The sequence below is a fragment of the Euprymna scolopes genome, chromosome 38 (genome assembly GCF_053919585.1).
Source record: "Euprymna scolopes isolate OS-2025 chromosome 38, ASM5391958v1, whole genome shotgun sequence".
NCBI lineage: Eukaryota > Metazoa > Mollusca > Cephalopoda > Sepiida > Sepiolidae > Euprymna > Euprymna scolopes.
Window position 1 is genome coordinate 75,498,261 of NC_136519.1, and position 26,656 is coordinate 75,524,916.

The 26,656-nt window shown below is 35.9% G+C and overlaps 1 protein-coding gene across 2 annotated transcripts in view; it reads left to right on the top strand.

The window, feature by feature from the left end:
• The window catches only part of LOC145263015 (retinol dehydrogenase 7-like), a 70,932-nt gene that overhangs the window by 8,201 nt on the left and 36,075 nt on the right, over nt 1–26,656 (top strand). For both annotated transcript variants that reach the window (XM_080119848.1, XM_080119847.1), the window contains exons 2-3: nt 18,018–18,372; nt 22,566–22,827. In XM_080119848.1, the coding sequence (XP_079975974.1) occupies nt 18,018–18,372; nt 22,566–22,827 (617 nt within the window). The remainder of the gene's footprint in view (nt 1–18,017; nt 18,373–22,565; nt 22,828–26,656) is intronic.

A 26,656-nucleotide genomic window follows, 5' to 3' on the forward strand; every position in this document is an offset into this window, starting at 1 on the left:
GAATTCTTAAATACAGGGCATATTCATGAGGTTTTCCAGGGTGTTGGGAAGCATTTCTCCTTAACGCAACGCTTAAACAGTTTTGTAACTGGGGGGGGGGCAAGTTCTGGTTGAAGCTTTTTGCAGCACTATAATTGGAATGCGGTCAGGGCCAGTTGCTTTACTGGAATCAAGGTTCTTGATAAGCTTGGCGACCTCACGCACAGATATTTGTATGTTGCATAGCGTGTTGTCTGTTATAGGAGGAAATACGGGGAGTTGATGGTCTTCGTCGCATAGGGTAGAATTAGCTGCAAAGTTCTTGGCAAATAGTCTGGCCTTGTCTGATGCTGACGAGATGACCTTAGGTCCATTGATGATGGTTGGGATAGAACGCCATCTTCTGTTCAGGATCCTGTTTGCTATTTGCCAAAACTGGTGGGAACCAAGCCGCTGCTCAGCTACTTTGGATTTAACGGACTGAGCATAGAGTTCTCTTGCATTTTTGATTACTCTTTTACAATGGTTACTGGTAGTCCTGAAAGCAGCTTTAGTCTCTGTACATCTATTACGTTGGTAGCTATGGAAAAAAGTGATTTCTGTGCGCGATGGCAGCGGCACATTCTGGAAGAACCATGACTGACTGTTAGGTTTTTGTTGGAATTTTTTGGATTGTATGAATCGGTCTATGCCTACAATTTACCATTCGGTCAGGTCTGATACTATCGACACTATACTATACTTTTTAAACATGGAATGCAGAGGTAGATCAAATATAAATATACGGAAGCTATCCCAGTCAGCCATAGAGTATCGATATACAGTACGGTGGAGAGGTACGTCTGAAAATATCAAACAGCTCAACGTGAGGTAGAATATATATATATATATATATATATATATATATATATATATATATATATATATATATATATACTAGACATGTTACTCCATTTTAACTGGATACAGTTATAGCGCGTCAAATAAGTGTTTTACGATAAAGTGATGGTTGAATTTGATAAAAACGTTTTGCTGATTTTTTCATTAAATAGTAATACCTATTAATTCTAACTGTGAATCAAACGGGCATCATAATACGTAGTTCACTATACGTTATCATAACGAAAGTCCAGACAAAGTATATGCCAGATCATATTAGTGGTTTCGGTGATAATTTCTAGAGTAAATTTGGTATTGCCGTGACTAATCCTTATTAGTCTCTAACTGTTCATGGAAGCGATACCATAATAATTAGTTCACTGTACCTTATCATAGCAAAGGTCCATACAGCATTCCAAACAGATTGGCCAGGTACGAGGATCTTTCTAAAGGTTAAGCCTCCATAACAAAAGTCCATGCACAATTTTAGCCAGATCGTCACGTAGTTTCCAAGAAAATTATTGAGTAAATGTGGTATTGTCGTGATTAATCCCTATAAATCCATATTAAACTCTATAATGCATCGAACGGATACCATAATAGTTAGTCCGTTGCACTTTATCATAACAAAGGTCGATGTTCCTACGTATGTCATCACTAGGGCTATGATAACAGAATGTTCTTTTCATTGTTTTGACTCTCGAGTATATATCCGACACAGTTAATTAACAGAGAACCACATCACTCTATATAAAAGCATATAAGATATCAACGGATACACACTCGAGAGTCCAAACAATGAAAAGAATATGCTGTTGTCTTGGCCCTAGACATCACCTTTACACATAAAAAATAGATCGGTTATTTATCTGCTGTGGCTCTGGTAAATATTTCCGATTTTATCTATTTTAAAATGAATCGTTCTTAAGTTATATCGTCCAGTCGATTAAAACAGTACAATCGTTTTATTGTCACTTAAATCTAAATAGCTACTGTCATAGAGCGTGAACTACGTAAATATCTAGGCCCATGCACTGAAAAATGACGTCATGTCTGAAATCCATATCTGGGCAGGAGCTTCTAAAAACAGACTATCCTGCCTTGACAGAGTACAAAATAGACTTCGTGGCTTAGTGGGGGATGTCCTTTTCTCTACCCCGCAACCTCTCTCTCCCACAGAAGAGACGTTGCGAGCCTATCCTTGTTTTATCGTTATTTCCATGACAGGTGCTCGTCTGAATTCCAATCTTTGGTCCCCCCTCGCCAATCTTTCACGAAAAACACCCGTCTAGCTGAATCTACTGTGAAAAATTTCCTCCACTCTATATATGTGCCTAAATCAAAACGCGGATTCCATGAACAAAGCTTCTTTCTTAGAAGTGCACGCCTGTGGAACTCTGTTCCGTCTGCCTAGTTCCCACTGGACTACAACTTGGATGTGTTCAAGTCCAACGTTAAGAAATTCCTAATGAACCGCCCCCTTAAGTAAACACTTCATCAAATCTCCACACTAACGTAATGTACTTGCAATAACCCTTATCCCTGAGTGGCTCCCGGGCCTTGATAAGTGGTGATCACTGTGTAAAAAAAAATCCTGCCTTGACAGAGTTCAAAATAGACTTTGTAGCCTAGTAGGAGATACCCTTTTCTCTTCCCTGCAACCTCTTTCTCATAGAAGAGATGCTGCGAGTCTGTCTCTGCTTTATTGTTATTTTCGTGGCAAGTGCTCGTCTGAGCTCCAATCTATGGTCCTCCTCGCCAAACTTTCACGAGAAACACTCGTCTAGCAATAATTTCCCCCACTCTTTATCCGTGCCTAAACCAAAACGTAGATTCCATGAACAAAGTTTCTTTCTTAGAACTGCACTCCTGTGGAACTCTCTTCTGTTTGCCTGCTTTCCAGCTGACTACAATATGGTCGTCTTCAAGTCCAACGTAAACAAGTTCTTCATGAACCGTCCCTTTAAGTAACACAATTTACCAAATTTCCACTACTGCCAATTACTACGTCATTGTCCCATTGACATCTGTACACTTATTAACCCTTGTCCTCGAGTGGCCTCTGGGCCTTGATAAGTGGTGACTTCTTCGTAAAAGAAAAAAGAAGAAACTAATAAAGCATGTTTACGCTTTTTTTTTAAATAGACGTTAATTTTTTTTCGCATAAAATAGCGTTTTCATTTTAAAGAACAAACCATATAATTCGACAATAATATCAAAGTGCAAGTGAGCTACACAAACGTTTGTTTCGTTCTAGTAAAACAAATCGTCAGGCTAACTGTTAGTCTGACGAATTTCTTCGGCCGAATGAAACACCTGCGACAGGTGTATATTTTATTCTACTGCAAAACTCTAGAGTATGTTGAAGTTATATATTAGCTTGAGAAGAAAGTTCTAGCGGATTTTTTTAATTTTGATTTCAAATAATGTATTTTTAAATAATGTATTTTCAAATAATGTATTTTCAAATAATGTATTTTCAAATAAGTTTCATTCATAATACTTTTGCTTTATATATCATTTTTAAAGAGTGCTTTTCGCTCTATTTAATTGTTTAAATTACAACCGTTTTAAAACAATTATGTCTTCTTTTCAGTCCGTTGAATGCAAGATGGAACAAAAGAAAACTCGCGCAATTTTCTTATTTCAATTCAAGCTAGGCCTAAAAGCTGCTTAAACAGCTCGCTATATCACCGAAACTTTTGGTCCAGGAATTACTACTGAACGCGCAGCGCAATGGTGGTTTAAGAAATTTCGTGGCGGCGATGAAAGTCTTGAAGAGGATGAGTGTAGTGGTCGGCCATCAGATGTTGACAACGATCAATTAAGAGCCTTAGTCGAAGCCAATATGCGCACTACTGTTTGAGAACTTGCTTCTGAATCAGACGTAACGTATACGACGATTTCCAACCACTTGAGAGAACTGTAAGAAAGACAAAACAACTTGAATGGATGCTTCATGAATTGAACGACAACCAAAAGAAATACTGTTATGAAGTGTCATCTTCCCTTCTTTTATGCAACAAGAACGACCTGTGTCTCAACCGAGTTGTGACTTGCGATAAAAAAAAATGTGTTATTTAGTGACGCTCAGCTCAGTGGTTAGATGTTGAAGAACTTCCACAACACTTCCCGAAGCCACAGTTGCACCAAAAGAAGGTCATTCTCTCTCTCTCTCTCTCTCTCTCTCTCTCTCTCTCTCTCTCTCTCTCTCTCTCTCTCTCTCTTAGGAACACTTGGTACAATGGAGGTAAAAGTAGCTTATTAGTTTTAACGTCTCTGAAAACAAGAATCTCTCTTTTCACTATCCTCTTTTCGGATCCTCACTTCTTTCCAGTCAGACTGAATGGCCCTCTCCTCTAAGATGTCCTTTTCTTTGATAAGCTTCTAAGTCTAGCTTTCACCCTAGACCTAAAACAGAAGACTTACATCAAATCAGTTGCTAAGGTTACTGTAAAAGTAGTTAGATCATTCTACCACTCCAGAAAGTACCTGACACCACCTGATGCAATCCTCTACATTATAAGAGCTAAATTCGTTCTAAGGTAGAGCATTGCTGTCATATCTGGAGAAGTGACGCTTGAAACATTTTTCATTTTTTTTATCTTTTTTTTTTTCGCAACCTAGTGACGAATCATCTTTTCTCGGCCATACAGCTTCTTCTACGCATAAGCGATGTCGTTAGTTTTTTTTTTTTTTTTTTTTTTTTTTTACATAGGCGGCATCACTTATCAAGGCCGATAGGCCACTCAAGGATAAGGGTTAAAGAGTGTAGAGTAGTCAAAAGGACAATATAGTAATCGATAGTAATGGAAGTTCGGTAAATATGTTAACTTAAGTGGAACGGCTCATCGGAAACTTGTTCACGTTAGACTTGAAGACAACCATATTATAGACAGCTGGAAAGCAGGAAAACGGAAGACAATTCCACAGGCGTGCAGTTCTAAGAAAGCAGCTTTGATCATGGAATCTACGTTTAGGTTTAGGCACAGATAAAGAGTGTGGAAAATTATTGATAATGTTTTCAGCTAGTCTAGTGTTTCTTGAGAAAGTTTGGCGAGGGGGGACCATAGATTGAAGCTCAGTCGAACACTTTCCATGAAAATAACGATAAAGCAGAGACAAACTCGCAACATCTCTTCTGTGAGATAGAGGTTGCAGCGAAGAGAAAAGGACATCTCCCACCAGGCCACGAAGTCTATTTTGAACCCTATCAAGGCAGGAAAAGTCTTTTCTAGCAGCTCCTGCCCATATGTGGCAACAGTATTCCATCCTTGGACGTATCTGGCTCTTATATAGATAGAGAATTGCATCAGCAGTGAGATATCTACTGGATCGATAGAAGGATCCGACCATTTTTCCAGCGGCCTTGGCAACAGATTTGATGTATGTAGTTTCTCTCTCTCTCTCTCTCTCTTTCTCTCTCTCTCTCTCTCTCTCTCTATTATATCACTATAATCATATCAAATTCTCGACTGAGCTCCAAATCCCCCTTAAGATATTCAGAATAAGAACTTGTCTAGCTCCAACCACAGCAAATAACTTTGTTCTCCTTACATTTATCATAAACATAACAAAACTTCTATGAACAAAGTTTATTTCCAAGAACATCTCATCTTTGGAAAGAAGATACCACAAGTCTGCTTCCCAAACGACAACAGCTTTGCTGTCTTCAAGTCTGCTGCAAAAAGCGTTTGCTGAGCACTCATCATCGTCCTAAGTAATTCGCAAGGACCCGTGGCATAGTGGATAAAGTACTTGGTAAAAAGTCAGTTGTAAGTTACACTATTCAGGAGGTTGAAGTTTCAATTCTTTCCTCTGATCTTAAGCGCGTGGTACAGTGGGGGGAAGAGGTGTCTGGTTACTTTTAATACATCAAAAACCAAGCTCCTATCTTTACATCATAAACCCCCATCTGGAATCAATTGAAATGGATCGCTCTCGCGTAGGGGAGGCTCCATGTTTTGACAAGCTTCTGTGTTTCACCTTTACTCCTGATCTGAAATAGAACACGTACATCAAGTATGTTGTCAAGTTCGCTGGGAAGATGGTGGGATCCTTCTACTGCTCCTGAAGATATTTCACTACTGATGCAATTCTCTATCTGTATAAAAGCCAAGTACGTCCAAGGATGGAGTACTGCTGCCACATCTGGGCAGGAGCTGCTAAAAACAGTCTATCCTGCCTTGACAGAGTACAAAATAGACTTTGTGGTTTAGTGGGAAGTGCCCTTTTCTCTTCCCTGCAACCTCTCTCTCACAGAAGAGACGTTGTGAGCCTGTCTTTGTTTTATCGTTATTTCCATGGCAAGTGCTCGTCTGAGCTCTAATCTCTGGTCCCCTCTCGCCAATCTTTCACGATAAACACTCGTCTAGCTGAAACTACTGTCATTAATTTTCCCCACTCTTTATCTGTGCCTAAATCAAAGCGTAGATTCTATTCCGTTTGCCTGTTTCCCACTTGACTACAACTTGGATTTCTTCAAGTCCAACATAAACAAATTCCTGATGAACGGCCCCCTTAAATAAGACACTTTATCAAATCTCCAATACTAACAATTACTACGATACTATCCCATTGATTGCTGTACACGCAATAACCCTCATCCCCGAATGGCTTCCGGGCCTTGATAAGTGGTGACCTCCATGTAAAAAAAAAATCCTCAGTACGGATGACAATCAAAATGCAATTTCGAATTACTTGAACTTCTACCTAGTCATGGCTGACAGAACGAGAGCATACTACTTCTATGGATTAAATAACGGGGTCCGTTTAAAATTCCGTGCATCATCCCGGGTTTAACATAAATGTTCCAAGTTCAATAAAATACGTCTGAAGAAGGGCGGAGGTTACATCGACCGAAACGTTGTGTGAATAACACTTAAGGAGAGAACAGTAGTCCAAATATCCTAATAATGTAAATTATCAATCCCTGTCTCCAATATTCGAAAAAAAAAAAACAATTTTCCATTACAAAACAACCAAACCAAATACCCTAAATAAATATTTAAAGAACTTGGAGTATAAAAAACACATTTTACTAAAATCACTGGATTCGGCATAAATATCCAGAAAAGAGTTGATATGCCGTAAAAGAAAGTTACTAAACGAAATGAAATCCTCAACTCAGTAATAATTTTATTGTCTTCTTCGTTTTCCTCGTTTTTTTTTTTTCTTCTTTGTTCGATACTTCTTTCTTATTCGCATTTTTTAATTTTAACCTTCAGTTTTTATTTGTCATTCTTCGTCTCCTGCTCCTCCTCCTCCTCCTCCTCCTCCTGCTCCTCCTCCACTCTTACGCTTCTTCCTTCAATTTCGCTTTCTTTCTATTTTGTCCTCTTCTCATTATTTTTCTACCTCTTCTTTTTTTTTTCGACTTCATTAATCTCTAGTTTTTTTTTTCTTTATTTTTTCTTTTTTTTCTTTATTTTTTCTTTTTTTTTTTCTTTTTCTTTTTTGTCTTCCTCTTCGGGTTTCCCACTCTCACCGCCATTTTTTCACGCTTTTAACATTTAGGGGTTTTTTGTTTGTTTGTTTTGTTTTGTTGCTTTTTTTACAATAATATTCGTTTATTTTTTTTATCATTTTCCCCCTTTACTCTAAATTAGGTTCCTTAAACAATGTTCTTTTGGGTTGTTTTGCTAATTTTTTAATAGTAGATTCTTAGTCGCGTGCAAGCGACACTATAAGTCACTCCGTAGGTCCGTCGGTCGGTCTGTCGGTCTGTCTGTAACACTTTTGTGCTTGGCCTTTTTGGTTAAGATCAAAGGTCTGTTGTTAATATATGCTGTTCTTAGCTTTTTAAGCTTTTCTTCGCCTTTTGGCCAAGATCAAAGTGTAGTATCTTATGCTGTACTTATGTTTGTAACTTTGTGATATAAAGTGGGGGATCACTTTTCTGTATTAATTTATGTACAATGATCACCCACTTTACAACCAGTCAGTCTCAAAGCCATTCAAGTCATTCTCCAGATCATTCAAGTTGTTTTTGAAGGATTCCAGTTATTTTTTAAGCATTCAAGTCATTCTTAAGGTCATTCAATTCATCCTTAAGTTCATTAAAGTCATTCTAAGTCATTTACTTTTTATTTATTTAAGTCATTTTTATTTAAGTCATTTCAGCCCATTTTTCGGTCATTTTAGTTTATCTTTAAGAATTTCATGTCAATCCTACATTCACGCATATTTATTCATTACACGAGAGCACGTGACTAATGGCTATCGGCCTTGTTTTTATTATCAACATGTTTTCTTTTTTTTTTAATTTTCCACTTCATTTTGTATTCTAGACTTTTTCTACTAACGAAGATAAATCTGTGATTTCAAAAAAAAAAAGAAAGAAAGAAAGAAAAGAAACCTTTCTTCGAAATTGTATAAATATTCTCACAAAAATAAAACAAATGATCGCTCTTGGATCTTTCTCGACCACACCCACTGCAGAAAGCAACAAAAATGAAATAAACACATGTTATTTTGTTTTATCTTTGACGTAAAATTAGACTTCTGATTTTCCGTCGAACGATTTTTATTAAATTTGCCTTTAACAACGATTGCCAGCGAGAGTGGTTTTAGTTCAAACATTTCACTTCTAACGAAATTAACGTTTTTTTTTTTTTTGTTTTTTTTTTTGCTGTTTTTGTTTGTTTGTTTTTTTGCTTTGTTTTGTTTTGTTTTTGTTTTTGTTTTGTTTTTTTTTTTGTTTTTTTGTTTAGTTTTTCTTATGTGAGAAGAGCGGTAGCTGAGATAATGGATCTGAACGTTGCATTCTTTAAAAAGAAAAACGTATTCGTTTTTTTTTGTTTTGTTTTTTGTTTTGTTTGCTTTTCTTTCATTATGCTGCTATATTTTTGCCACTTAACGTTTGATTTAATGTGAGTCATAATAAATTGAGACCGTAAACAATTCGTGGATAATTTTACAAGGGAGACAACCGAGAATCTCGACCTCCGCTTAGTTTCGTAACTTTTAAACCAAGTGATTTTTAACTTTGTATTATTTGGATTATTCGTACTACTGGTTTCATCTGGAGTGTTATTTGCGCAACGTTTCGGTCGATGTAACCTTCTACCTTCTTCAGTGAACTCGGGAATCTTTCTAACGAATTCGAGAAACTTTCTGTCAAACTCGGGAATCTGCACGGAATTTCAAACGGAACCATTTAATCTACTAGGGTAGCATTGCCTGGTTCTGCTGCGCTGCGATAGCCCCGACATTCCCCCACCCCTAAGTGGAAGAAGAAAAAAAAGAGGAAAATATAACAAAAAAAGAGGCAGTAAGTTTGTGTCAGTAAAACAATAAGGAGGAAGTTGTTTATAAATGAGCACAAAAGGAAGCTCAAATGGGATTGTTAGTCAGAGTGTGGCAGTAACAAAATCAAGGGATCGTATACTTTAGATTTAGCTTTAAGAGTGACAATGAGTTTTTGCGACATTTACAGCGGTTAGGGGCGATTTGCAGACGGTCTTGAGTTCACGATGGTTGACTACAGTTACAGTTAAGGAGAGTTATGAGATGGATACGATCGAATGCAAGTCGTGAACAAAATCGAGGAAGCTTAAAGATAGCGAGAAAAAGACCACAGAAACAATGCTGGAGTCGACAATTTTTTCAAGAACGAGGAACCACGTGGGTATTACAGTGTCAGCCATGACTAGGTAGAAGTCTTAAAGAATTTGCAATTGTATTTTGCGTGTCATCGTCCACGCTGATCTCAAAATGCAGAAGATTGTGACTTACAACTAAATTTAACCTAGTACTTTATCCGTGACGCCATGAACCATTCAAAGAGGTTGGAAGTTGCATCGGCCGAAACATTGTGCGAATAACACTTAAAATGTGAACAGTAGTCTGAATAATCAAAATAATCTATTGTTTTTTATATATATTTAAAAGTCCTTATGTTTTATAATGAAATTAAATAATTATGACGAATTGGGCGTGTATAGTAGGACCCCAAGATACAATACCCTAAGATACGGTTTTTTGGGTTACAATGTGGAATACGATGTTTTTCCGGCCCCTGGTAATGATATTTAACCCCCACCCTTACGGTGTTATTTATAATGTTTTTTTTAATAATATACGATCCTGAATATGACCTTAAACTATATCCGATCGTGAGGCCCCAGCTTGCGGGCTTTGGGGAATGTGGAGCCACCCTTTGATTGCCATTGCTTCCAGGTCCACTCTGACCTGGAGTGGTAGTACCTGTTAGGGTCTCAACTATTGGTTAAATAGAAACTGACTTGAAAAAAAAAGATATATATATATATATATATATATATATATATATATATATATATATATATATATATATATATATTCTATTAAAAACTTTTCTTCAAAATCACTGGATTCGGCATTAAATAACCAGAAAAGTGTTGATATGCCGTAAAACAAAAACAACCAACCAAAAACCAACAATTTGCTAATATACATGTGCATTATATACTGTACTGTATTTTGTTACTACATTTTAATGACGTATCCAGGGTTCTACTGTATATAAATTTTATAAAAATCGTGTTTTTTCTTTATCAATTAGGAAAAGTATACCATAGAATTGGTATAAAACTTATGGAATTAAATGAAAGTTTGCCTGATTACCAGTCTTTTTTTTTCAATTATTTATTTTTATGAAAATCGATCCAGATGTAGCAGACTGCAGACGCACATATGGCTGCAGCTGATGCATACAGATTCCGATACCATCAAATGTCCCAATTTTTCCGATTCTGATTAATCGTCCCAACACTAGTAATTACATAGATGCAAAAGAATTACTCATCGCTCTTCAATTTTTGTAAAACCTCCTGGAAATGTGTCTTTTGGAATGCAACAATCTCCAATAATGTATTTTCCATATATTGATTTAGTGTTCCTTCAAAAGAAATATCGACCTCTCAAATGCTTACCGAATACATTCCTACCTTAATTGTTTCCGTGGAATTGGTTTTTCTATTCTGTGGAATCTTTGGAATTATCCTAACTTTGTTTCCACATAGACGCAATGGTGGTAGAAGGGAATAATCTTTAGGCGCCGTGAAGATGAGTTATATTTTTGACTAAAAATTGCAAGTGATTGCCGTTTTAGATATCAACTAGATGAAAAGAAAATCAAAAGATATGAAACATCAGACTCGATTCAGCATTCTTTTCTTTACCGGTGCTTATAATTTTTTTCTTTACCGGTGCTTATAATATTTTTCTTTACTGGTGCTTATAATATTTTTCTTTACTGGTGCTTATAATATTTTCCTTTACCAATGCTTATAATATTTTTCTTTACCGGTGCTTATAATATTTTTCTTTACCGGTGCTTATAATATTTTTCTTTACCGGTGCTTATATTTTCCTTTACCGGTGCTTATAATATTTTTCTTTACCAATGCTTATAATATTTTTCTTTACCGGTGCTTATAATATTTTTCTTTACCGGTGCTTATAATATTTTTCTTTACTGGTGCTTATAATATTTTCCTTTACCAATGCTTATAATATTTTTCTTTACCGGTGCTTATAATATTTTTCTTTACCGGTGCTTATAATATTTTTCTTTACCGGTGCTTATATTTTTCTTTACCGGTGCTTATAATATTTTCCTTTACCGATGCTTATAATATTTTTCTTTGCCGGTGCTTATAATATTTTCTTTACCGGTGCTTATAATATTTTCCTTTACCGATGCTTATAATATTTTTCTTTACCGATGCTTATAATATTTTTCTTTACCGGTGCTTATAATATTTTTCTTTACTGGTGCTTATAATATTTTCCTTTACCGGTGCTTATAATATTTTCCTTTACCGATGCTTATAATATTTTTCTTTACCGATGCTTATAATATTTTTCTTTACCGGTGCTTATAATATTTTTCTTTACTGGTGCTTATAATATTTTCCTTTACCGGTGCTTATAATATTTTTCTTTACCGGTGCTTATAATATTTTCCTTTACTGGTGCTTATAATATTTTTCTTTACCGATGCTAATAATATTTTCCTTTACCGGTGCTTATAATATTTTTCTTTACTGGTGCTTATAATATTTTCCTTTACCAATGCTTATAATATTTTTCTTTACCGGTGCTTATAATATTTTTCTTTACCGGTGCTTATAATATTTTTCTTTACTGGTGCTTATAATATTTTCCTTTACCGATGCTAATAATATTTTCCTTTACCGGTGCTTATAATATTTTTCTTTACTGGTGCTTATAATATTTTCCTTTACCGATGCTTATAATATTTTTCTTTACCAGTGCTTATAATATTTTTCTTTACCGGTGCTTATAATATTTTTCTTTACTGGTGCTTATAATATTTTCCTTTACCAATGCTTATAATATTTTTCTTTACCGGTGCTTATAATATTTTTCTTTACCGGTGCTTATAATATTTTTCTTTACTGGTGCTTATAATATTTTCCTTTACCAATGCTTATAATATTTTTCTTTACCGGTGCTTATAATATTTTCCTTTACCGGTGCTTATAATATTTTTCTTTACTGGTGCTTATAATATTTTCCTTTACCGATGCTAATAATATTTTCCTTTACCGGTGCTTATAATATTTTTCTTTACTGGTGCTTATAATATTTTCCTTTACCGATGCTTATAATATTTTTCTTTACCGGTGCTTATAATATTTTTCTTTACCGGTGCTTATAATATTTTTCTTTACCGGTGCTTACATTATTTTTTTAACGATGCTTATATTATTTTTCTTTGCCAGGGCTTTTAATATTTTTCTTTACTGGTGCTTATAATATTTTCCTTTACCAATGCTTATAATATTTTTCTGTACCGGTGCTTATAATATTTTTCTTTACCGGTGCTTATAATATTTTTCTTTACTGGTGCTTATAATATTTTCCTTTACCAATGCTTATAATATTTTTCTTTACCGGTGCTTATAATATTTTTCTTTACCGGTGCTTATAATATTTTTCTTTACTGGTGCTTATAATATTTTCCTTTACCGATGCTAATAATATTTTCCTTTACCAGTGCTTATAATATTTTTCTTTACTGGTGCTTATAATATTTTCCTTTACCGATGCTTATAATATTTTTCTTTACCGGTGCTTATAATATTTTTCTTTACCGGTGCTTATAATATTTTTCTTTACTGGTGCTTATAATATTTTCCTTTACCAATGCTTATAATATTTTTCTTTACCGGTGCTTATAATATTTTTCTTTACCAGTGCTTATAATATTTTTCTTTACTGGTGCTTATAATATTTTCCTTTACCAATGCTTATGATATTTTTCTTTACCGGTGCTTATAATATTTTTCTTTACCGGTGCTTATAATATTTTTCTTTACTGGTGCTTATAATATTTTCCTTTACCGATGCTTATAATATTTTTCTTTGCCGGTGCTTATAATATTTTTCTTTACCGGTGCTTATAATATTTTCCTTTACCGATGCTTATAATATTTTTCTTTACCGATGCTTATAATATTTTTCTTTACCGATGCTTATAATATTTTTCTTTACCGGTGCTTATAATATTTTTCTTTACTGGTGCTTATAATATTTTCCTTTACCGGTGCTTATAATATTTTTCTGTACCGGTGCTTATAATATTTTCCTTTACCAATGCTTATAATATTTTTCTTTACCGGTGCTTATAATATTTTTCTTTACCGGTGCTAATAATATTTTTCTTTACCGGTGCTTATAATATTTTTCTTTACTGGTGCTTATAATATTTTCCTTTACCGATGCTTATAATATTTTCCTTTACCGGTGCTTATAATATTTTTCTTTACTGGTGCTTATAATATTTTCCTTTACCAATGATTATAATATTTTTCTTTACCGGTGCTTATAATATTTTTCTTTGTCGGTGCTTATAATATTTTTCTTTACCGGTGCTTATAATATTTTTCTTTACCAGTTCTTATAATATTTTTTTAACGATGCTTATATTATTTTTCTTTACCAGGGCTTTTAATATTTTTCTTTACCGATGCTTATACTATTTTCCTTTACCGATGCTTATAATATTTTTCTTTGCCGGTGCTTATAATATTTATCTTTACCGATCCTTATAATATTTTTCTTCATCGATCCTTATAATATTTTTCTTTACCAGTGCTCATAATATTTTTCTTTACCGGTGCTTATAATATTTTCCTTTGCCAGTGCTTTTAATATTTTTCTTTACCGAAGCTTGTAATATTTTTCTGCACCGGTCCTTATGCTAAGTTTTTACATGAAAGTTCATAATTTTTCTTTGTTAGTTACTTGCCCCTTCTGCAATTCTGACGGTCGGAGAAAGCACTGCCTACAAATAAGATCTTTCATACCTTCGAAAAAGACTAAGTCAAGACAAGACAAAACTGTTGGAAGACAAATGATGTTTATTCGACTTAATCTTCATCTCGAAGCACTGACCAGTTGTGTTAGAGGAGGGAAGACATAGATAGATCGATTCACATTGTTAAATCATAACTTATCAGAGTGTAAAAATAACATGTTCACACGTGTAGTGTTTTCAGTGAACTCCTAACTTCTTTCATTCATTCATTGTTTGAGCCATATGACGTCACATTGTTACATAAAAGTGCTCTACCTTTTCATGTAAGTAAGAAGGCATACTAGATAAGTGAAAATGATATTAGGAAAAGGTTAGAATCGAACCCTGTCGGCAAGTGTCAAAGATAATGGAAAATGGAATGTTAGAAATTAAGTCCATTGTTAATTCTATTAGAAATAGTTAAATATTGTTTATGTCGGAAAAAGACTCGATTGTCCATTCTTTTAGAAATCTGGATATTAAATATGTCAGTTAAATCAATGTACAATGCGAGTTAAAATATATTGTTTAAAAATAGATTAGAATTAGAATTTAGGATTCTTTTGTTTGCCAAAAGTGTGTTGGAGAAAACGTGATATAGTCACGTTTGTAAACATACTTCTGACGTCATAAACAAAGGAGGTTTCTCAATATAGGAATCTTAGGGTTCGAAGTTAGAAGCCAGTCGAAAGTCAAGAGTTGATGAGTGAGAGCCAGTTGGAGAGGAGATCCCCTTAGAAGCGAAGGGATAAGATTAGACCATGTAAATCAAAGTTGGAATTCCTGACGTCACCGATCGGTCTATTAAAGAATAAAGAAACCAGCTATTTTTGTAACTGTTCGTCTTGTGTCGTCATTTTTTACAACAAAAGGTAAATGTATTCTTATCATCATCTTATAACGAACTTTGTGTAACCCCCCCCCCTTCCAAGTTATGTGTCCTCCCACCATCCTAAGTGAAGTATCTCCCCCCCCTTCATATGTGTTAAGAAGTGTTGCATCATATATCATGCAGTCCGTATTAATATGAAGTCCCCCTCAATATTGTCATCTGTTCTGAGGCCCCGTTATATGTCCATAATATGTATCCCTATGTAACAACATCAGCTTCTATCAATCCCCACGGCTGCAGTAATTTTAACATCGAGTTCAGCACATTTAAATGGGAACCATCCTCATGTCAGGGTATCTGACAAACCCTTGTAAAATTGGTACTAATTTGTTCTGTTCGAGGAGTTAATTTTACCTTCCCTGTGACGGGTATTCTTCCAGGTTTTTTACTTCAGTCGAAGTTCTCAGAAATCAAGGATCCTCACTTCCTGGAGCTAACAGTTGATCTTTATATGAGATACACAGATATTCAATTATTCCATTAAAGTTCTCTTTTACGAGGGGCGTGCAATAAGTAATGCTCCTGACCCACTTCCCGTTGTCTGATCTAGCTGAAATTTTGCATATGCAATGATTTATATCTCTACGGGTTATGTGGCAAATTACAACTCTAAACTAATTGTGGTTTCTGTTTTACAGGTGTTTGAACTGAGTCAGGTGTGAAATGGAGCCTGTTGAATGTCGAGCAGTGATCCGGCTTTTGTATTTGAAAGGACGCACACCACAGGAGACTTTTGATGAAATGAAAGAAACTCATGGTGATAATGCCCCATCATATGACCTTGTAAAACGCTGGCATCGTGAATTCAAACATGGCCGGAAGTTTGTGGAAACAGCTCCCAGACCTGGTCGCCCCCCTTCTGCCATTGATGAGGCATCTGTCCGTCAAGTTGAGGCTGCCATTTTGGAAGATCGGCGCATTACTATTCACCAAATAGCCCAAAATGTCAAGATTAGTACAGGGTATGTGGAAACTATCATTCATGACCATTTACATATGCATAAGGTGTCTGCCAGATGGATTCCCAGGTTGCTCATACCATTCCAGAAGCGAGAACGCGTCGAGTGCTCGAGGATAAATTTGGAGATGTGCCAAGAAGATGAGTCAAAGTTTTTCAAAAGACTGATTACACAGGATGAAACCTGGGTCCATCACTATGATCCAAAGACCAAAGTCTATTCAATTCAGTGGAACCACTTGGACTCACCACCTCCAAAGAAGGCAAGGGTGCAGCCCTCCGCTGGCAAGGTCATGCTCAGTCTTCTGGGACCAGGAAGGAGTAGTGATCACAGATTTCCTAGCAAAAGGTGCCACAATTACAGGAGCCTATTATGCTTCACTTTTGAGGAAATTAAGGGAAGCTATCAAAATCAAGAGGCGGAGCAAGATCAGCAAAGGTACTCTCCTCCTGCAGGACAATGTTCCGGTCCATAACTCGCATGTCGCCAGAGTAGAAGCACGGATGTGTTTATGAAATCCTTCCCCATCCTCCCTACTCTCTTGACCTTACGCCCTCTGACTTTCACCTCTTCTTAGCCATGAAGTTGTTTTTGAAAGTAAAGCGTTTCCCAGATGATGCAGCCTTGATTTCTAAAGCAAGTCGTGGTTGGAGGACCAATCTGGGGTGTTCTACAAAAACGGTCTCCAGAGCTGCATCAAACGATGGGAGAAATGCATAACTCTGCGTGGTTCCTATCTAGAGAAAGACTAATAAATGTGACAAGTTTTCGTTGCTCTACTGCTATGGGAAGTGGGTCAGGAGCATTACTCATGGCACGCCCTTCGTATATCTCAAACACTGAATAATAAAGTTTGAAACATATTTTTCTTTTTCAGTTCATGGAGATTTTTTTACCTCTCCTGTGATGGGTATTCTTCCGGTGGTTTCATTTTATTTCAGTCGAAGTTTCAGAAATCGAAGGGCCCTGTTCCTAGAGTTAACACCTGATCTTTATATGAGATACATAGATATTCAAATATTCCGTTAAAGTTCTCCTTTATCTCTTAAACACTGAGATAGTAAACAAAAAAAACAAAAAATGGGAACAGTCTGTGGTCCCCCCTCGTCAAACTTTTACGAAAAGCACTCGTCTATCTGAAACCACTATCAATAGTTTCCTCCACTCTTTATATGTGCCTGAGCTAAGAAGATTCCATGGACAAAATTTCTTTCTTAGATCTGAACACCTGTGGAGATCTCTTCCGTTTCCTTTCTTTCCAGCTGTTTGGTCTTCTTCAAGTCCAACGTAGACAAGTTCTTGATGAGCCGTCCCCTTACGTAGTCTAGTTTGCCAGATTTCCACTGCTAGCAATTACTATGATATTGTCCCATCGGCTACTGTACATTCATTAACCCTTATCCTCAAGTGGGGCCTGGGCCTTGATACGCGGTGACTCCTATGTAAAAAAAAAAAAATAAATAAAATTCCTCTCGTCAATTAGTCATTTTCATATGTTATAGTATATCTTTCTTGTTGTCTCTTGGTTGTATTGGATTCCGGAACAAGAATTCATCTGATCTGGTGGTGTATCACACTTCGTGCTGTTACTTGAGGTGACGTCACTTGGAAAAGGTGCACCAGTTCTTCGTAGAAGCTAGTGTAGGTTGACACAGGAAGATTTTATTTGCGTTGCGATTACTGTTATTTTGAGTATTTAGTCAGGCTTTACTTTCATGGAAAATATCCACAGGCCAGGTTGTCCTGTCAAACCCCCGCACAAAGAGACGTTAAACACACAAAGATAATGTTTTATAGACGTAAAAGTTCTATATTCTTCTCGTAATCTATAAAAGCGTGTTTCGTAATTCTAAAATTTTTCAAACTGATGTATTCGATATCTCTCGAGCAGACGTTATATTAATTACTTTAGCTTTCAGCTATGAAATAATGAACTCACTCAAGCAAGTAAATTAAGTAGACTTCATTTTTTTTTCTCTCCTTTTTTCTCCTTTTCCAGATGTCTATTCAAATGGAAGATTGTTTGCTTTCTTACAAAACTGCTCTAATGGCGGTTGGCGCTGCTGCAGCATATTACATAATACGCTGGTTTCTATGGCAACTTACTGTCGGAGACTACGACCGGAAGTACGTGTTCGTTACCGGATGTGATTCCGGTTTCGGCAAGCTGCTGGCGAAACGTCTGGATTCGTTGGGCTTTCATGTCTTTGCAGGTTGTCTGACGGAGAAAGGAGTAACGGATCTCCAGACTGGTTCCTCCGGGAGATTTAAAGCGATCTTGCTCGATGTCACGAAATCAGAGGATATTGCAATGGCCGTGAAAATCGTTAAGGAAAATATCCCACCGGGTACAGGTAACACCCACCTTTTGTTTCAAACTTAAAGCATAAATTAAATATTGCCAAGAATTAATTCCTAATAAAAGTTTCTTTTTCTTTCTTTCTTTCTTTCTTTAACCTTTTTACGCGCTAAACAAAACAAATTGTATATCGCCACTGAAACATAAGGTGCTAAAGTGATAGGAGCAAAACTTGTAGGGGGCAACAAAATTGCTCACATTACATTTGAATGTATGCATGTTGGTATAGGGAGAAAATAGGGAGCAGGGGTGAGTTACCAAATGCGAACATTACGATTACAAACAGAAAATTATCTAGTATTTAGGGGCCTATCGTAGCAAAACAAAAAATAAAAGGTCTAACGAGACGCAAAGCAAATTTCACTACACGGGTTGTATCAAAAAATCTGATAAGAGGCAGAGCACTGTTCACTGTACGCAGGTCTGAACCCTCCTCCAACTCCTCCCAGCAACCTGCTTTTATCGTGTCCAGCATGCCTCATTAGCATGTGTTTCATGTGACCATGCGAGAACTGGGCGAGATCGAAGGCTCAAAAAGATCACGGGCGCCATCTTAGATCTTTTTGATTTTTCTTTCTTCTCAGCCCGCAGAACAGAAGGATGTTTCCTGTGTGAGTGTTGATCATTTATATTTATACACAAAGCACAAACGTGTGGCCGCTTGCTTCTTTGATGAACAACACACCTATACCATGAAAGGGTGGGATTTTGCTGCTAGCCCGGTGGGTCGGGGGATTTTTGTTGGAGCACATTCTGTTGGGATCAAACGAAAGTATAATGCAAAGGGGAGTAACTCTATACTTCTTTGGGCAAAGTCGCCTCCCTTTGTCCGAAATCCTAAACTTTAATTTCTCGCGATTTCTCGCGAGATGAACGACCGGAAGTGGAGAGTGGAACAAAAATACAGTGACTTTGAAAATGGCGAGATGCACATTATTTCCGTTCATCGATTTATCATAATAGGACTTCTTTCATCTATTATGTTTGAATTGTAGTTACGCGTGTGTGCGTCTCTTAATAAACGTATATCGTTATGTAACAGTGAAATGTTTCTTTATTTGTTGATATGTTCTTTCCTCATGAGCTGCTACGTACCAACGTGAAGACTAGACTCCCTGCGGTAAGATATTTTATGTTATATTGATCAAACGCATCCCACGATATAACACATTCGATGGAAGTAATTGTAAAACAAGCACGGGATGCGATACTGCGACGATGAGAAATGGGCTGGAGCTTGGCTAACAGTGAGGGACCTATTAGTATCTGTTTGTTTGTTTTTGTTTGTTTTTTTTTGTCTGTTTGTTTGGGTTTTTGTTTTTGTTTATTTTAAAACAATACCTTAAAACAGAAACACGAAAACTACGGAAGCCTAATAGAAGAAAGGTGAGGAACTCGTTTCGTCGTTCACTTAAAAACAAAAATTACCTTTAACAAATAATCACTGCCTGTTTGCTATCATAGCTACTTCTTGTTATGCTAAAGCCAAAGGCCACTCGAGGATAAGATTGTTAGAAGAACAATAATATGAGAAGATTGAAAACTATGAATGGTATGAGTACTTTTGGCTAAGATCAGGATCAAAGTGTAGTATCTGTTCTCATACTACACTTCACATTTTTTACCCTGATCAGTGGAGGAGAAATCCTTCTAGATTAAGGAAATTTTTATTTTTGTTCATATCCAGAGTGCCCTTTTTGGGAGCTGGATTTTCTCCACATTAAGAACCGGCCTTGTGTCTAACTCTGCCCTCGTGGGGAGGCAAGTAAATAGGAACATTGGAATTGAAAATGATAATGTTGTAGTTAGCTGGAAAGCAGCTGTGTGTTATTGCATTCCAGAAACAATTCTTCGAAATAAATTCTGGCCATGAAAGTGCCATTTGGTTATATTTATTTGCTTCCCCACGGAGCAAATTAGGCACAAGACCGTTTTTAATGTGGGAAGAGGGGGAAGGGGACCAGCTTCCCCGAGGGGGAACTGGATAGTGACAATTGGTATGAAGGGTTTCCCCTACATTGAACAAAATTGATTACTACAAGAGCAATGGTCTGATATGTAGGGTTGCCCCCACATATAACTTTGATTGCAGGATCTGCCAGAACAGATACTACACTTTGAGGTATTAAATCCTGTATTCAGGCTAAAATTACAATGTATGTTCAAACTGAACAAAAAACTCAAAAGGGGGGAAAATGGGGGTTATTATAAATGGAATGTCCAGTAAATTGTTGATTCTGTTAAAATATTTAATAAATACAAATTTGGCTGGATCTATTCACATTCTTAGAAAGAATGCATAATAAAATATATGTTACAGAATTAGAGAAGTAGGTTAAATTCCTTTGTAAAACGACAAAGAGAATGGGAAATTTCCTGGTCATCAGAAATGGTTTCAATAACGTGCAAATCGCGCATGTTGATAACATGTGAGTTATAGTCACGTTGACCAGACATATATGCGATTTCTCAATATAGGAAAGAGTTCGAAGTTAGTTAGGGAGAGTTAGATCAGTCAGATCATAGGAGCAGAGAGGTTCAGACCGATTCTCGGCACCCTCTGGAAGCGAGGGGGGGGGGGTTAGAGATAACCAAATAACAACTTTGAATCCTTGAAATAAAAATCATGTCCGACCGGTCCAAGAAGAAATAAACGTATAATAATGTGGTTTTGTATCTGCGTCTTCTGTGTTTATCATTACAACGAGAAAGGTAATGTGTTTATATTATATGCACAACTGTCAAAACGTAAATGTCAAACGCACTATTTCTCGCTCTATCTATAAAGATATTCACAAATATTAATATGAACTTTGTGTTTATAAAAATGTACAACTGTCAACGTAAATGTCAAACGCACTCTCGGTCTATCTATCTATATATCAAATCTCCTCTCATTGTGTATTACATGCCAATATGCTATCTCTTACAACATGAACATCTTAAGACAACATGAACATCTCACAACATGCAACGCGAACACTCCTAAGACTGTCTCTATCACTCTAAGACTCTCACAAATATGAACAACAACAAATAACATCAGTCCTCTTCGAATAAGAATTACATAACATATACGAATATTTGGTGCCGTATTTGGTACTTCTAAAAATAACACCCCTATGCAACACTAAGTGAAAGTGCTTCTGTGGCATGAACTGAATTCGAACTCAGGTTATTAGTCCATGTAGTTAACCACTTGGCCACCGTCACTTACCGCCTTGTTGCTGCTGCTATTTTTTGCTGCTGTTGTTGTTGTTTTTGATGATGATGACGATGCTGATGGATGAGCTATCATCATTATCATCATCATCATCATCATTATAGCTGCTGCTATTTTTGTTGTTGTTGTTGTTGTTGTTGTTGTTGTTGTTGTTGATGATGATGATGATGATGATGATGATGATGATGATGATGATGATGATGATGATGATGATGATGATGGAGAAGGGCCATCATCCATTCTTCCATTGTGTATGAATCAGATAGTTATTGTTGGTATTCGTTTCCCCAATATCTTTCTAGTTAGAATTATTTCTAGAAAGACACCGGGTACTTACAGGAGGGATCATGGGAACATCCCAAAGTGAAAGTATTTGTGTGTAACTGGATCCGAGCTTGACACACTCAGGTTGTCAATCGTTAACTTGCCTGCTACTGATCAGCTATGTTAAGGTCTTGAACTATGTTAAGGTCTTGAACTATGTTAAGGTCTTGTTAATGTTTTGAGCTATGTTAAGGTCTTGTTAAGGTCTTGAGCTATGTTAAGATCTTATTAAGGTAGGGAACTATGTTAAGGTCTTGTTAAGTTTTTGAGCTATGTTAAGGTCTTTTTAAGGTTTTGAGCTATGTTAAGGTTTTGTTAAGGTCTGGGGCTATGTTAAGATCTTGTTAAGATCTTGAACTATGTTAAGGTTTTGTTAAGGTCTGGGGCTATGTTAAGATCTTGTTAAGATCTTGAGCTATGTTAAGGTCTTGCTAAGGTCTGGAGCTATGTTAAGATCTTGTTAAGGTCTGAAGCTATATTAAGGTCTTGTTAAGGTTTTGAGCTATGTTAAGGTCTTGTTATAGTCTTGAGTTATGTTAAGGTCTTGTTAAGGTCTGGAGCTATGTTAAGGTCTTGTTAAGGTCTTGAGCTACGTGCCGCGTCTCAGTTTGAATATCTTTTTCCCCTCCTGTGTTATTCAGGTTTATGGTCTTTAGTGAACAATGCCGGGATCAGTGGTCCGCTTGGTTTTCCTGATTGTTTCACACGGAAGCACTACGAACAGGTTTTGGATGTAAACATGTACGGCGTCATCGACATGACAAATGCCTTCCTCCCTTTGCTTCGAGAGGCCAACGGTCGAATCATCAACGTCGCCAGCGTGTTGGGGAGGATATCAATAAGAACCTGTATTCCATACACGATCAGCAAGCATGCTGTGGAGGCCTACTCGGACGGACTAAGGTAAAACGCCTGTGAAGTGCTTTCTCTATTCTAACGTTTTGTTAAATTTCTTTTTTCTTTTTTTCTTTTTCTTTTTTTTCTGTTTGTTTGTTTCATTTACATATCATCTAAAGAATTTTTGCTTATTTTATTTAAACAAGTGATAATAATGTAGTTAAATTTTTAAAATGCAGTTTGAATTCCTAGGGATATTTACTAAGATCAACATATCGCAGACTTAGCAATTCCATAAGCCGACTTACGGCTGGAAAATACACAATTACAAATAGTGGAAAAAAATCTCGAAAACTTAAATTGTAAAATAGAAAACGGGAATCATCAGCTGTTTACGAAGTAGCTGTTTGAAAAATTTGAAAACAGGACAGCGGTTAAATTTATAATTCTCCAGAGGAAACATCATGTCCCCAATAAGAAAAGTAGACAGAATCCAGTTACTATTGCATTACTACTAATACTACTACTACTACTACTACTACTACTAATACTACTACTACTAATAATAATAATAATAACTAGCAGAAACCGTGGAAATTCTACGGTAGTTGAAAATTTAAAAAAAAACACACACACACATCAGTAAGAAACATCTTATCACATTAATCAAACAATTACATTGAGATTTGACCATGTACCATTAAAGATTTAACTAAATCACAAAGTTCTGGATCTGCAGGTCCTGGTATCTCTGCTGACACAATTGCATCAATTTAATGAACTATTCTGATATTATACTGATCTTGCAACATTAAGATCATGTGGCATTGTGGTAGCCCTCTTTTTTTAAATTCAATAACAAAAACATTTGCAAATAGAATTACCAGTACATGTCTGTCTTTAATATCTTTCAAAAGTTCAGCTAGATGTACATGATACGTGATATTAAGTCCGGTTGATTTTATGTAATTTCTCATGGCTCCAAGTTGTTTATTATGTAAGGAAATCTTGGATTACACGTGTATGTAAGGAATAGGTCTGGTTTTCCATATTTACAGAAAAAGTGCTTTGTGATAATTTCAACATGACATGTAAGTAGATAATATAGCTTTCACTTGAATTGCACAGGTTTAAAAGAACGCCAACCAACAAAAGCACCCTATGGTTTTACTTATTTCAACATGACATGTAAGTAGGTAATAATATTTTCACCTGAAATGCGTAGGTTTGAAAGATTCCTAATCAGCAAAAATGCCCTATGATTGTAAATATTTCGACATGGCACTTAAATAATGTTTTCACATGAAATGCATTGGAATTTGTACTAATTTCAACATGACAGGTAAGTAGGTAATAATGTTTTCACCGGAAATGCGTAAGTTTAAAAGATCGTTAATCAACAAAAGCACCCTTTGAGTCAACTTATTTTGACATGACATTTAAGTAGGTAAGAATGTTTTCACCTGAAATGTGTGGATTTAAAAAAAGTCCATAATCAACAAAATCATCTTATGGTTTTTACTTAATTTGACTCTTTAGTAGCTAATAATGTTTTCACCTGAAGTGCGTTGGAATTTGTACTAATTTCAACATGCCATTTAAGTAGGTAATAATGTGTAGATTTCAAAGATCCCTTAAACAACAATAGCATATGATTTTATATATTTCGACATGACAAATAGGTAATGTGTTTCACCTGAAATGTGTAGATTTCAAAGATCTCTAATCAGCAGAAGCACTATATGATTTTAGATATTTCGACATGAGATTTTAGTAGGTAATTATATTTTCACATGAAATCCGTTGGAATCTGTACTAATTCTAACATGACATGTAAGTAGGTAATAATGTTTTAACCTGAAATGCGTAAATTTAAAACGAGAGTCCATTTCCCGCAAACATACACAGCGCAATTAAGCAAACGAGTCAAAGAATTCATATTTAGATTCTTCAAATTACCGTTCTTATCTTGAATGTTATGCTCACAACGTTGTGGTCGACGTAACCTCTGACCTTCTCCAGGTGTATCGAGCCGAACTCTAGAATCTTTTAACGTGTTTCTTTTTAAATTCCACAGAGATTCCAGAGTTCGGCTGGACGCATCTGAAGAAGGTCGGCTATTACATCGACCAGAATACCATGAAAATAATATCCCAGATTAGAAAAGCGGTCCAAATGTTCAAAATCATAAATGTTTCCCTCGTAGTGTGACATAGTATCGTGTTGTTTTTAATTGATTCATTAAGATCGGGTTATTAAAAGTGGGAAAATATTGTATCGATTATCGATTTTTTGTCGAGTATACCAACGTTAGTTCATGCTAACCTTATTATTAGCACACACGCACAGAGAGAGAGAGAGAGAGAGAGAGAGAGAGAGAGAGAAAGAAAGAAAGACAGAGAGGGAGAGAGAGAGTATCCGGGAGCACGAATCAATTGATGTATATCTCTCCTTTTCTGGGGTACTTGACCAGCATAAGTTTACAGGGTGACACTTAACCCTTTTTATAATGATGAAGAGCGATCACGTGTACAGCCGAAGAAACATGAATCGATAGATGAAACGAAGCGGAAATACCAACTAATTTACAAACGAATCCTGGCTTCCTGCGTTGCAACTCTCGCTCATCACACCGGAAGTGATCTGCTCATGTGAACACACTAGAAACGACTTATCAAACGATTCTCAAAATGCTCCTTGCTCGTTTCATACTAGATCTCTAATGGGGAGGGCGTTCTTTTAAAACATTGTATATATATATATATATATATATATATATATATATATATATATATATATATATATATATATATATATATATATATATATATATATTCATAGTCTGTCAAAACTGAAGGTAGCTACTATATATATATATATATATATATATATATAGTAGCTACCTTCAGTTTTGACAGACTATGAATACCTACTGTAAAGGTGCTTGCGCGTCAAATTTTTGGGGGCAAGAGTTGCGCAATCTTCAACCACACCTCTCTTAAGTCGGCGTTGTTAAATACCAGTGGCAAGTAGACTAGTGGAAACAATGCCGAGATAAGCGGAGAGCACATATAGCGTCTAGAATTCTCAAATGGTCACCCATCTGGTACTAGCCAGGCTCAACGTTGCTTAACTTCGGTGATCTGACGAGAACCGGTGTGTCAAATAATAAATTTGTTTTTTGTTTGTGTGTATTGATATTCATATTAAGACCTTTTTTCTATTGGTATTTATTTGTTTCCCAACGATAGCAAAATGTGACACAAGGTCGTTTTTGATGTGGGGGAAAACCAGGTCCCCAAAAGAAGGGCAAAAGGGGCAGTCTGGTAGGAATCAAAAATAATAATTGTCTCAGTATAGAGGCCCCCCTCCATTGATCAAAGATAAATTACCCCAAGTGCAGCATCAGAGCAGACACTACACCTTGATCTCCGCCCGACGACCAAGAAAGAAAAAATGCAAGCCTTTTTTTCTTATTATTTGAAAAGAAAATACAACTTTGTTATATATGGGTCGTGGAATTGCATTCATCTGCAAAAGATCTAGCTAGTTTGCATATTCTTTTAAACATTGATTTTAATTAATTCCATGTTAGTTTTTTCGAGTTTGGGATGATCATCTTTAGTTAACTATTACGTGTAATTATATTCATGCAGATAGTCTACATGATTTATACTTGCATAATATCTGTTAAAAAGGTTAATAGTAAACTCTTTCTATATATATTTATGCATGCATATATATATATATATATATATATATATATATATATATATATATATATATATGTTGAAAAATATTGGTCTACCAAACTCCAGTCAGTTTTTGGTCTACATACATGAAATTTCATATATAGGGTATTCGAACCAACGCAAAACTTTATATTTGCTAGCTG